We start from the raw sequence: 13,620 nt of genomic DNA, 5'->3' as shown, positions 1-13,620 counted from the left end.
CAACGGTATTTGCTCTTACTGGGTTTTTGCCACCTCCTGATGTGCATGTCACGTAACCTAAGTTTAATTATGTAAATTTTTGCGAGCTTAAGTCTGAAATTTGCCAAGTAAAGGTCACTTTTTTACCCCACCAATGTGAAGAGCGTGTCTCATTTACTCAAATTAATGATAATTGACAGGGATATTCAGGAGCTATCCCATCGAAAAAAATAGCCGAACATCATGCTTTACGCAGCTCCCACAGGATAGCGCAAAGTGAAATTTTCAGCGCAATCTTTGTCGGTCCGACGAAAGGAGGTTGGAAACCCAGCCCACCGCGGCATCGCAGAAAGAGATAACACAATCATGGCTTATCACGTCCGACTTTCGTTGGGATAATGCTTGCCCTCTCCCAATTTTAGGAACTGCTTCTTTTTCTACTATCACTCTGTGGGCTGGCTTTGGAACCTGCTTTCGTCGGACTGCATGATGTTCGGCTATTTTTTTCGATGGGATAACTCATGGATATCACTGTCAATTGTCATGAATTTGAGTGAATTCTGCTCGCTCTTCATATTGGTGGGGTAAAAAAGTGACCTTCACTAAGCAAATTTCCGAGTTGAGTTTGCAAATATTTACATAATTAAACTTACAATACATGACAATCACATGAGGAGGTGGCAAAATCCTAATAAGAACAAATGCCGTTAACCGCATGATTCTAGGCGGCCTAGTTTTTTATTATAATTCAATGACACGTTTTCTGGGACACCCTGTACATAGAGTAAAAGCATATCCGCTCGTTGGTGGTTACCGGTTTTGATAGGTGGTCGTGGAGGTCGTGGGTTCGAATCCTACCACCGACTGTGCTGTCTGAGGTTTTCCAGCAGGCTTTCTAGACGAATGTCGCCATTGCCCCGGAAGTCGGCCCAGGACGCATACTAACCCCTTATCTCCCATGTCCTTCCTGCTGTCCGCGTCTGTACGCTGCTGATGGCCATAGTTGCTTCGCGGCGCTAACACGGAATAAAAACAATGACCCTCTGTGCCTGAATTCGAGTGAATCTGCTCGAGGGGAACTTGTTCTAAAGAAATTTAGGAGATGGCGTAATAAATTACCGAACGCAGTTTGATTGATTGATTTTTAAAAGAAAAAAAAAGGAGATGTTAGTCCCGAGCCTCTCGGGACTGGCTACTCCAGGACGCGTTATTCAGAAAAGAAGAAAGGGAAACTACACAGTTCTACACTTCGAAATGGCACAGATGAAAACATCATCACAAAACTTGACACCAAAGGCAACAGTGTGGGAGAGTTCACGTATGAAAATCGCAATGCAAAAAACAACAACAAAAAACACACAGAAAAAAAAGAAAAGAAAAGAGCGTCAGAGAGTGTCAACCGAACGCAGTTTAGTTGTTACGGTTCCCACCGTACTGTTTTGCCTCTATATTGTTTACAAAGGGAGATATGGTAAGTTATCTAAACATTTGCTGGAGGAATATTTAGTATCCCAGGGCTCCATTTAGGACCTCAAAATGTTGTTTGTCATCATTTATGTGTTCTCTTGCGCCATCTTATTTCCAGCTTTTGATTCTTTTGTCCACTTCGATCCCGTGCCTGCTACCTGCTTAAACAACAAAAACAAGGAGCCAATTTATCTAAGCGGTTTTGTAGAGAAAGTGGTCATGGCGTCACAGTCGACTCTCAACATCGTAAAGACGAAACTTCGTCTTATTCAAGTCGCTCCCCCCAAAATTCTCTCCATTGAGAAACTGCCACGGAGTAGGTATACCAGGGGGAAGCAAAGTCCCTCGGGGATGCCAATGATTCACCGTGTTTACAGCAGGGTCAGAAACCGTTATGGAGCCTATTGTTCACAAAGCTCTACTGTCAAGTACTTGTGTAAGCACAGAAAAATTTCAAAGCGCCACGGTCAACCCGAGCTTCGTCGGTCCCGTTCTTTGCAGACACATTTGCACACATGCAGAGAGCGATTACGAGGAAACTTATATTAAGATACGCCAGAATAAAAAATGACGAAGTCGGTTAAGAGTATCAACTGTTTACTATATACAAATTAAAAACAATACTTTCGTGCAGTAGGCTGCACTTCTTCACCTTTTCATCTTCTCAGTTTTCTTACTCCTTTCATTCATTTCATTTCCTCAAACTCACTTGCTCATTCACTCAAACTCAACTGCACCTGAAGAAGTGCAAAAAACCTAAAGAAGTGCAGCCTACTGCACGAAAGTCTTGTTTTTAATTTGTATATAGTAAACAGTTGATGCCCTTAACCGTCTTTGTTATTTTTGATTCTGCATCGCCGGAAACTTGCACATTGATTTTCTTCACGTTCTAAGATACGCCACTTAAGAAGTTCTACCTTGTCTGCCAGTATTTCGCTTTCTCAAGTAACTCAACCACGCCGGATATATACTGGAGACGAACTTCATTGGGTGACTGCAGCAGAAGAAAAAGCTTGCAGTGAAAGGTGTGAGGCCTGAAGCCCACACAGACCAATGCAACGTGCATGCACGTGAGAGCGGCGCAAGACTTGCATTTTATCCATCCAAGGGCGCTTCACGTTTTATTGATAGAGAATACAACCCCTACTGTCACATTTTTTTCATACCAATGTTCTTTTCTGTGCCTCAGCGGCAGTGAATCGCCCACCTCATCATCACCCAATGTATGTGTGTGTGCGTACTTCTCCGGAATGAATCGGATGCTCCTTTCGTTTCCCCTCGGGACTATAGCTCGTATATTTTTCTGTTTCATTCTAATTCTAATTGTAATTCAGATGCTATGGTAGGTGTCAGAAAGCCTATGTCTCGGTTACATATCAACGAGATAACATCCGTAACATACCAGACAATGAAAATGCTGCCAATTTAAGGAATTACCAGGAGTGTAAAAAGAAGACATGATTTTTATAAGAAAGTGTGATTTATTCACTTTAAATTAGTTTATTGTCCAAGGTTCTTTTTTCTCGCACCACAAGCGCCACGCCTGAGAAAATTTGCGAAGTAAACTCTGACAAGATGGGGGCGCTAATGTTGTTGACATAGAGCTGGAGAGATGCGTAAGGAAACACTGTTAGGGCGCTAAGGTCAATAGCAATCGCGCTTGATAATCTGTAGCAAACTAGCTGCTACATCGCACTAGGAACATTAGAAGATCTGGTGTAACAAAATGTCAGGGCTACAGGCAGTACGTCAGAGGCTCGGCCAGGCACTTGGTGGGTCACATTTCCTAGCCAATATCTTGCACCCAGATAGTACGGTAAGCGTTTTGGCACAACAGTAGAAGATCGTGCAATGTCAGCTCTATTCCTATGTTTTTTTTCTTCTCGATTTCGTGTTAGCGCTGCGAAGTAACTGTGGCTATGAGTGCGTACAGATGTGGACGGATGGAGAGAGGACAGCAGGAAGAAGTGGGGGAGAGGGGGTTAGTATGCGTCCTGGGCCGAGTTCAGGGGGAACTGTGCCGACATTCGTCTGGAAAGTCTTCGGAAAACCCAGGAAAAACCTGAGACAGCACAGCTGGTGGTAGGACTCGAACCCACCACCTCCCAGTCTTCAGCACGACCTTGGCTACCACCAATGAGCGGTTATAAACTTTAAATCAAAGGGAGATCCCTTTAAGAGTTGCATCTGTAGTGATGAAGTCGTCCGAGCTGCTAGTGGAAATCTGCCGGTTTGCCGTCAGACAGTTTACCTGGCGCAGTGCAGCTCCAGACCGTCATCAGCATCTTCTAGCAGGAAGAAAAAGGGCTGGTTGTTGTTGTTTTTATGTGTAGAGAGAGGTCAGCCAATATTTGGCTTGCTACTCTTCAAAAAAATATAAAAAAAATAATAATAGTAAAGAAAGAAAGAAAAGGGCTTTTCTGTCACTTGGACTGGTGCAATCGAAGTTGCAAAATCGAATCGGAATTGAGAAGGCCTGAAACCTCGTATTTCCCATGTGGTGCATGAACGAAACAGTTTATTTAAATCTTTGAAAGCAAATTTACTTACGCAGTTGACATTGTACCCACTAGCTGTATGTACTTACATTTGGTGTTCCTAGCATTCAGTGTTGTCAGAATAATGTCCACGTGTAAAATATTTGTAAGCCTGTGCCATGTTTCGCGGCTTCCTTCCGAATTCCATTTCCGATTTTTAAAAAGATAAGTCTATTTCGGTGCTGAAAACGTAAAACAACAAAAACAACGGTGAGACGACGAAAGAACTGCACCCCGCGTACCACCTCCCTGTGACGTGTGCCAGCTTATCCCTCGAACTCGCTGGGCGATATTACTGCACGTGACGTCACTGGTGCACATCTGGGCGTGTCAAGTAGGCGTGCAAAGCTCCTTTCAGCAGTAAATTGTCCGTGCGCAATTTAAGTGCAATGCAGTATTGTTGAAGTGCATGCGAGACAGAGTTAATGCGCGAGAACCATAACTAGTGAGCTCCTGGAAATTTCGGATGATGTTTTCCCAGTCCCTCTAATTTCAGCACGAGCCGCGAACTGTGTTCACAACACTGATACTGCGCTGAGAACCCACGTTCATACCTCTCAGCGAAATGAAGTACCAATCAAAAACCGCAAGGAAGCTGAACACTCTCGCGCAGAGCCGTGACGCAATGTCACTCCTCGGGACAGACATCCCCGCTACGCCACAGCATGATAAATAGCGACAGTTGCTTGGGACAGCTGAGCCTTCTTCCTTCGCAAGAGAGACACGGGCCTTGTGCATTGTTCCCCACCCCCACCCCTCTTCCTCACATTTACTACTCTCCTTTATTTTCTCTTACTTTCTGCTTCACATTCCCACCGCCACGCGGCGCGGTCGGTCTCTCGTTAGCACTCACTCGCGTATCATCTGCTCGACAACGATTTCCGGACCGACCGAATCCGATAAAAAGATCCGAACGGACGGCAGAGGAGGAAACAAGGGGAGAGGAGTTTGCTGCATTCAACCGTAAGCGGGGGGAAAAAAAACGAGAAAAGCACAAATATAGAAGAAAACGTTAAAAGAAGTGGGAACCCATGGCTGCAGGGTATAAGTACGAGCGTGCGTATGTACGTTGGGGCCAGATGTGTGACTGTTCCAAAACAGCTGGTCTCCGCAGGTGAAGCGGAGGGTGGAGGGGAAGGAAGTATGTGGTTTCGCCATTCTCTTTCCTCCCTCTGCTATATTTATTTAATTTCTTGAGGCTTCTTTTGGTTTCTATTTATTTTATTTTATTTCAAGAGTAGATTCGGCTCGCGCGCCAAACGGTAGCATTTGTCAGGTCGCAACTCGATTGAAAGAGCCCATGGCTCAGTTGGATTTGCGTACTCCTCTGGCGATTGGCGATAAAGCTGTGTAAATGGTTCAAAGTGAATGCGACTTTCGAGTGAAAGGCCGGTAGTTGGACTGTGCTCACAATTTTGGAGCGCTGCGAGAAGCGTAATGAAAGGCTAGTGCGATGCGAGATCATTATTCGACTTTCTGCTGGTTTATTATTATTATTATTATTATTATTATTATTATTTGTGTGTGTCTAGGGTGCCTATTTTCACCTTGTACGAGCAATATCTCAAGGTTCAGCAAATATCAAAATATGCGCAACGAGTTTAACAAAGCGCTCTGGTAGAATAGTCTCTACCCAGATGATAACTTACTCGAAAATCAAAATGAAATATGTGTATTGGGCTATAGTCTTTAGAAACACATAATCTCTGTTAAGCAAACTGACCGCGATGAAAAGCGAACGGTCGTTATCCTCTTCTGTGTAACCAAGCTGCCCTTATAGTTATTTTTAGTGAAGCTTGCGGTGCGGCATATCTGATGTTCAACGACTCTTCTTACCCCGGAAATATTCTAGGATCCTGAGCGCTAAATGCAGCAGAACGACATCCATTCCACAGAGCTAACGTTCGAAGCTTGCCATTCGGTCCGTCAGAGCACGGCCACTCGATCGTTTCTCTCTGCTCCGCTGGCAAAGAGAGCGATCGAGGGGCCGTGGTCGGAGAATACAATTTATTACTTGCCTACAGCAGTTGAGAAGAAGACCCCGGAAGAAATTCGCATCTTTTCTCGAAACATGCGAAAAAATATATTCCAATCTTTTGAAGCGAGAGTGTATAGCGCTGTTAGGACGTGTCGATGAACGTATACAGAGTTCGGACAGTCAATTTCGTATTAACCCCGGTGGTACTCCTCTCGAGACCATTACAACCGATCCTCGTCCATGCACTGTTGAATCCACCGCACGATACAATGAGGAAAGCCGACTCGGAGCATTTATATTGCTGCATCGGAGAAAATGAGAACGGCTACGAGAGGCTCCGAATGGGCTTCAATGAACGAGGGGAGGAGGCGACGTTTGGTGGAAAGAGGGTTTTTCTTTTTTTCTTCCCGCTCGTTTTCTCTCACCCCAGCACGTACAGCACCGTCGTACGCACGCGGCACATCTGCCGTGCTGTGGCTTTCTGGCATTTCAGTGGCTCACCCCCCTGCGTCCTGTCTTCTGTCTAGTTACGCATTTGTTGTACTCTGAAAGTGTCCGAAAGTACTCGTACGCCTTCGAATACCGCACGACGAGTCACATATTTAGTGGTGAATGCTCCGTGCCAGCGAATTGTTTCAGTTGTGATTAATGTACGCAATTACGAGGTGATCCATGCTGGAAGAGGACGTCAGAGGCGTTGCTCGTCCTGGGACGACGGTGTAGTTGCTTCGTAGGTGCGGGTGTTTGCACAATGTGCCTTTCCTGACGAGTATTGAGATCGTTCGATGGACTTCTGTCGCCCTTCCATGATTGTTTGTCCAAATGGATTTTCGGCTTCAGCTCTGACTTCGATGCCAGTGGGGTTTCCACTCTATCCGTTAGGTGAGTTGTTTCTATGTCGTGCCACTCAGGAAACTGTACAGCTGTATTGATTTTGTTATGCGGTTATTTGTGTTCCCCACTGTAAGTGGGAGACAGAAATAGCCTCTTTTCTGCGTGTATATTTATTTATTTATTGTTCAAATGTTTGTCGACTTCGTGTAGCAGAAAGCTTGCATGCGTTGGTGAATACCGTATCACATCATCATTCTACGTATATGTGTGCGCGCGCAATATGAAATCTGCAAGATGAATGCTACAAGGACATCAGAGACACTGGGAAGATGTTTGAGAGCTCCTATCTTTAAGCTCTCACAGCCTAAAAGGTCCGAAGTTGTACAGTACGGTTTACGGTAACCTGTAAGCTGCACATAACTTCATTTTCATATCTCGCATCTCATGTTTCGCGTGTAATGGGGTAGTGTACTGCTCTGCAGCGGTGAATCACCCCAGGCCATAGACATGATCTATTTGTTGTTGTTGTATCCGGTGCCAGAAGTATCCTGTCAGCAAGGGAAAACAAAAGAGGAAAAACTGACTTCACAGTCATGCCGCCGCAGAGAGAGGTATTCAAATTCGCCCCATAACAGATATAATTCGCGGCTGCATGGTTGTACGATTACACATGTGATTGGATGCGTAGAGGTGCAGAAATTTGCGAATGTTGCGCTGTTCTAGTTAGGGTGTCGTTACTTGAAGCAAGATTCTTAGATTATGAAATCTTCTTAAATATCTTAATCGAGAATTGATATGTTTAAATAAAAATTATATACCCTCGTCGCATACAGATTACCATAAAATGCTATACACAACGTTTCTTCATAGCGAGAGGTCGTGAGACATATTGGAGCACAACACGGCCGAGGTGCGTAAACCACATTAAAAAAAAAACATTCTTCAATCTCCACGCGAACATTCACCCACTCCCAATGCTTCGCATACATGACACCCTCTGCACCAACGACGCTGACATTGATGAACTCTCGCCTAACAACGAAAGTGGGCCTCCATCCACCATACGCATCTTGAATGTATCCACATGACCAGGGACCACCCTGCGTAAATAAACTCCAGCACCTCTCCATGCAAGGCGGGCCGTGTAATAGGAGCGGCTTAAAACAGTTGGTCGAATGGCTAGTGTCTATGCAGCCCCATGACTGTGTCGATGTTAGGGCAAGACGTAGAACAGAACATGGCCGTCTTGGGTGTCTGGTGTTCCTCAACGATCGAAGGATGCATAGCGATGACAGAATCTCTAGGGCTGCGACTCCAGAGCGGCTCAGTTGTTGCACATCCTAGCTTTTGGTTCATTTCTGTCCCGACCAGCAGGAAATTTAATGGACAGAGCTTTGCCTTAGTCCCCAATAGTCGGATGGTTATTGAGTTGAGTTTGAATGTAAAAAAAAAAGGGGGGGGGGGAGAAATTGAATTAATATTGACCTCACGTTAGATATAAGCTGTTCTGTGTTACGGAGGGTGCGAAGTTTGTTTCACAGGCCAGGTGATAAATGTCTGCAATCCCAAATGGGTTATCGAACAATTTTCACTTTAAACCACTTACGTACAAAGTGGTTCGAAGTGGTTTCAAGTAGAAATTGTTTCATAAACCACTTATAATTGCAAACATTTTTCACCCCGGAGCGTTGTGAAATGCGTCTAGACAATTCTAGTGGACGTAGCTTAATATGCAGGCTGTCCGTACTAACCTACATCGAGACCAAAAAAAAGAAAAAGAGGAAGGCTGAGCGTTATGAAACAACTGAATGTTAACAAGAGGATTTTGAGACATTGTCTGTGTTGTCGTTTTTTTGTCCCCCAGTCTCGGGTTTTTAAGTCATGGAACTGAATGTTGTTAACGGTCGCGTATCGTAGTCGCCAGTATTTATTATTATTATTATTTGATTGTGAGAAAACTAATTAGCTAACTTGCACGATATTGCTTTAAGGGCCGAAGTGTGAACTGGAAAGCTGTAGAATGCCACACCCGACTGAGCTGTTTGGTACCTTTTGTCTGGCTATAAAGGTATTTTTGGTCTGGCTTTTTTGTGACCTAAACCCGAAACCCCAAAACCATATAAAATGCCGCGTGACAACGCAGCCGCGCTTCGCGATTTGCAGCGTGGCATAACGCTCTTTGCAATTAGTCTAATCATTTCTTGAGAGTTGAGACATGCGCACCATTATATCTACCTTCTTGGTTGTTCCACTTGATGGTTTGCACATGCTGTGGAACCATTCAAGGACACTAGAGCAGAACATCTGGAGGCACTTTGTGGATGTCTCCTTGTTTGCGGATTCGCTTTTGGCAACACCTTCCAGATGTAGGAGATCACTTGGGTTCATTGCCATACGTGGCGTCGTGTGAGCACGAAGGTCGTGCCTCGATGAACCATAATGGAAAAGCACATATCGCTTTGGCAGTTGAGAATTACAATTAATTTCTTTCTTGCGATTAATTACTGATCAATTAATTAATTCCTTTCGTCATTGCGTCATTTGAAAATATAGAGCTATAACCGTAACTGGGAAAACTTTTGTGGACAACTTTTGAGCGAATTAAATATTTTATTGTTGTTTCGCGTGGATGTAGTGACATGGGTCTTTAGTGAAAGGTGATACTTTTGGTGTACTAGTTTCTGGACTGACGAGTAAATATTCGTACTCCAAAGTATTATTATGAAACAACAACAACAACACTAAATGAAGGAGAAGTGATGATGACATGGGATTATTATGAAACAGCTCAGTGCCGTCGTCGTTATTTTTCCGCATCCACTGACAACTATCGGAATAATGGCACTCCAACCACGTGCCTAAATAACACCACCGCTTGAGTTACCTTTACGATTGTGAATTTCGCACTCGAGTCTCTTGTTGTTAGGTTGGTTCCACGCGGAAGCATGATCTCTCTGATCCAGGCTTCCGTTGCGTTGGCAACACAACGTCTTCGTTGGTAGGCAACTTGAACATAGCGGGGAAAACAAAGACCGCATTTGAGTTGACGAAGTCCAATTCATCCGCAAAACACCTAATATTCACACGTTGACGCAATAAAAGTATAGACACTGTGCGCAGGATGCAAAGTAATTCAACGCAGATGTTATATTGTTAAAAATTGTTGAAACTCAATTCACGAGATATCTTATAATTGCTACATAATTACTTTTGAACGATGAAATAGAAAAAAAATCAGATCGTAGAAGTCATGGAATTATTTCATTTTACAGGGAAACTGCATACTTAAATCTCAGAAGCCATGTGGAATCGCATGTTTGAAGTGTCATTCTTGTTATTCACCCCGCTAGTTGTAATCTTACAATAGCTTCTACTCATGCGCAACGTGAAACACACGTGGAAAGCTGGAGCTTCGTCAGAGACTGCTTTACGGGGAGTGTTAAGTATAGGTCGAAAGGTGCTGTACGAAAATGATACAGTAAAGAAGTCGTTCAACCCAGGCTCATCAATGTGATGTCAGCTTCTTCAAAGGAATAGCCCAATTGGCTTATCGTATTTTAGCGACAGTTATCAGCGAGTTTTACTACATCGGAAGAACTCCACGAAAACGACACGATAAATGGAAGTTATAAAATCCAAGCTTAGCGATGTGATGTCACCCGCTTCAAAGAAACAAGGCGATTGGCCTATCGTGTTTTCGGAACTGTTGTCGTGAACACCTTCCGATGTACTAAAACTCCCTACTGTCAAATCATTGCAAAATTTCTTGTGAGCCAAAATAAAAGATAAAAAAAATAAAAATAGCGCGGTGGTAAAGGGCAAGAAAAGCAGTCACCATCGTGCCGTAAACAACCAGCTACTGAAATGCTGCACTGAAGCATCCGTCCGCTCGCGCCGCGTGCGCTGCCGCCGCCTTGCGGCCAGATGAGTCGCCCGTCCACTGAAGCTCCGATAGCACGCTTGGCACGCCGTTCCAAAGCGCTCGGCGGCAGCAACGTGTTCGGACGCGCGAGCGCGATCGCTCTCTTGGAACTCGGGCGCCGCATGCCACTCCAGTTCCGTGTCTCAAAACACGCCACGGAAATATGCGACCATCAAGTATGTGACTCGTTGGAACTGCTCTGCTTCAACTTCGAGGTGACCTTTGGCTATGTGCATCACTGGGCTTATTCGACCGAAGAAAACTGTCTTATCCTGACAGCGAGTAAGCGAAAACGTGGATCTCAAGTATCTTTGAGTGTCGCCTCAAAGCATTAATGCACGCTATGACGCTCGATTAAGAAACTTTGCCGGTAGCTGAGGTTGGACGACCTTGGCATACAGAGCGATTAGCAGCGACTGGCTACAGTACTGTGGGGAAGACTCGTTTAACTCTCTACACGTCGCTGTGCTGCTCTGTCTTTCTCAGTGCACCGTTCGTTCGACTTCGGGTGGACGGTTTTCAAAACGCATTCTTCTCACACGTAGGTGAGGAATGACTGGTTTGGGCTTGACCCTTTCTTGTGTCCTCTTTGCATGTCGGTGTTCTGTGTCATGCTGATTACGTGATTGACGTTTCCACCAGTCGTCTAGGTGTTCGCACATACTTCCCAAAATCACATTGAGTTTTAGCAAACCGTAACATGGTTGCCCGTAAAGCACTGCTTCTACCGCAGCCAGTCAATGAATCGTGTTCACACTGCCTTTTGACTGGTTCCGATAGGCCTGGTATTTTGAGGGTGACTGTGAACCGTTTACTAGAACTGATCGTTTCTATTGTTTTTCTTTCTTCGTGATGATGTAGAGCTTGCACGCTAAGCTGGTTTGCTGTGAAGTGTACAATTATTTCTGCAGTTGATTAGGAAAAAAAGTATTCGATGGTCTGCTTGAGTACACATAAGAGAGAACGTCTTAAAATGTAGTTTAATTTACCTGCATTACACGTTCAGTGTGATAACGAGATACTGTGGACGAAGGACACACCTAAGGTATTATTGAACCCCCTAGTGTTCTACAAATGTACAATTACGAATGTGTTCTGTCAAAGAAAGAATGACATTCAATGAGTCTCATTCTTTCTTCCATTACACTGATAGTATACCCACCGCGCTTCACCTAGTTTCATTACCACACAGGCAAATCAATATCTTAATTAATAAGCTTACGTATCTGTGTGGTCAGCATTCATCTACCGAGACGAGGTCCTGGGTGACTAGACACCTGCGTGTATTCACTAAATCCCCTTTAGTAGCCCAGTGCGTGCACTGCTTCTGTATATCTGAAAACATCTTACGGGTTAAGTAAAGCTCATGGTCAGTCTTCACCATACGCTACTCCTATTTTCCCCCGTAATCAATAAAACATCCAGTATAAAGCGAATGGCGTAGTCTTAATTGATAGCTAACTACTCGAAAGATGCGAGCGTTACTAAAAAGCAGCAACAACAAATACAAGAAGTGACAATGAATGCGGAAATTTAGAAATACTGCGTGAGGCACACTGTAGAGCAAGCTTCGCCACAGGCGTCGCCAACTTGCAGCGAAGTTTAGTCTACAGGATGGAGCCATTGGACTTCATGGGAATCAGCGGGTTCTGTGCTTGTTCTCTTTCATTTTTTGAAGCGAGAGGAGCGTTGGAGGTTAAGCTGATTTTTAGATTGACTGCTTAGGTAGATTTTTATTACTTAAAAAAAAAAACACGTCGTAAACTTGTTTGTATGCGACCCGACTGTATAGGGAAGATCTGGGCAGAAGATTACGGCACGGGCACCCTGAGTATTCTCGTGGTGATACTGAAACGTAAGCTGTTGACAAAGTTCAACGAAAGGCTTTGATGAATATGATTTTTATGCTGCAGATAAGTATATATTATGAAGCTGGCGAAGCTGACGTAGCTAAGCCTACCGTTCACTTCAAACGGCTTTTGGGGTTGTTAGACCTGACACTTGAAATGTCCCGGAATGGCTCACTCTTGAACTTTAAAACTGCGGAGATGGTTGTGCCTCGCAGTTTCTTGCAACAATATGTTGAATCACTAAAAAGTCATATCGCCGCTTGCCACACTGGGAAAGGGTTCGACACCGCAAACACTCATGAACGCCCTTGCGAAACTTGACAACCGACCTTTTAGTGTTGAGAAGGTACTGGGGAGCTGGCCAAAGCAGCACCAACAACCTGCGCTGTGTGCCCTTGCGAACTACCTCAAAGACACACGTGCTGCAGTAATCTTTTAAATGACTCAATGCTTTCACATATCATTGGAACAGCTGGGCGCACCAGTGCGACCTACGTTTCCATTTTTTTCTACTTCTAATCTAATCTATACCGCGTTTTGTGTCGGGTGTAGGGAGCATGTAATGCCACCGGTGACCGGTAAATGCCACCGGTAAATGTAGTTAACATTCACTCAGCTAATCAATTAACGAAAACCATTTAAAAATGTTGGTTCCCAAATGTGCTGCGCGCTCTCTCTCTCTCTCTCTCTCTCTCTCTTGATATTCTCAAGTAGACAAAGTACAAAAAAACGCCGTCATGTCCACCAAGGAGGTAGTCAGAATAAAATTCAAACGGTTAGAAGCATCTAGTTTTCATGACAACCTTTCGTGCAGGATCTGCACTTCATCATTCTGCACGAGAGCTCGTCATTAAAACTAGAAGCTCCTAACCGTTTGAATTTTATTCTGAGTACCTCGTATTATCTCTTTCCAGTATAACGTATAGCACACGTGCGCGTGTCAGGTGTGTTGTGAAGGAAGGTACATTACGTTAACTTTCTGTTGGTAACTTGTGAGGAATTTCGATGTTTCCTTCGTGTATTTTAATAGAGCAGCTCGTGCATCTCACAGCA

The 13,620-nt window shown here is 44.3% G+C and overlaps 1 protein-coding gene across 2 annotated transcripts in view; it reads left to right on the top strand.

The window, feature by feature from the left end:
* Positions 1-6,410: 6,410 nt before the first annotated feature.
* Positions 6,411-13,620, top strand: part of LOC135378120 (protein CBFA2T1-like) — a 78,066-nt gene continuing 70,856 nt past the window's right edge. Inside the window, exon 1 of one of the 2 annotated variants that reach the window (XM_064611004.1) lies at positions 6,411-6,843. In XM_064611004.1, coding sequence (XP_064467074.1) covers positions 6,747-6,843 — 97 coding nt within the window. In that variant the 5' untranslated portion in view covers positions 6,411-6,746. Of the gene's footprint in view, positions 6,844-10,750; positions 11,263-13,620 lie in introns of those variants that run through there. The other variant, XM_064611006.1, reaches the window with a different exon arrangement.

This window comes from Ornithodoros turicata, chromosome 1 (assembly GCF_037126465.1).
Source record: "Ornithodoros turicata isolate Travis chromosome 1, ASM3712646v1, whole genome shotgun sequence".
In the NCBI taxonomy this organism is placed as follows: domain Eukaryota; kingdom Metazoa; phylum Arthropoda; class Arachnida; order Ixodida; family Argasidae; genus Ornithodoros; species Ornithodoros turicata.
This window is presented reverse-complemented; position numbering and strand designations above follow the sequence as displayed.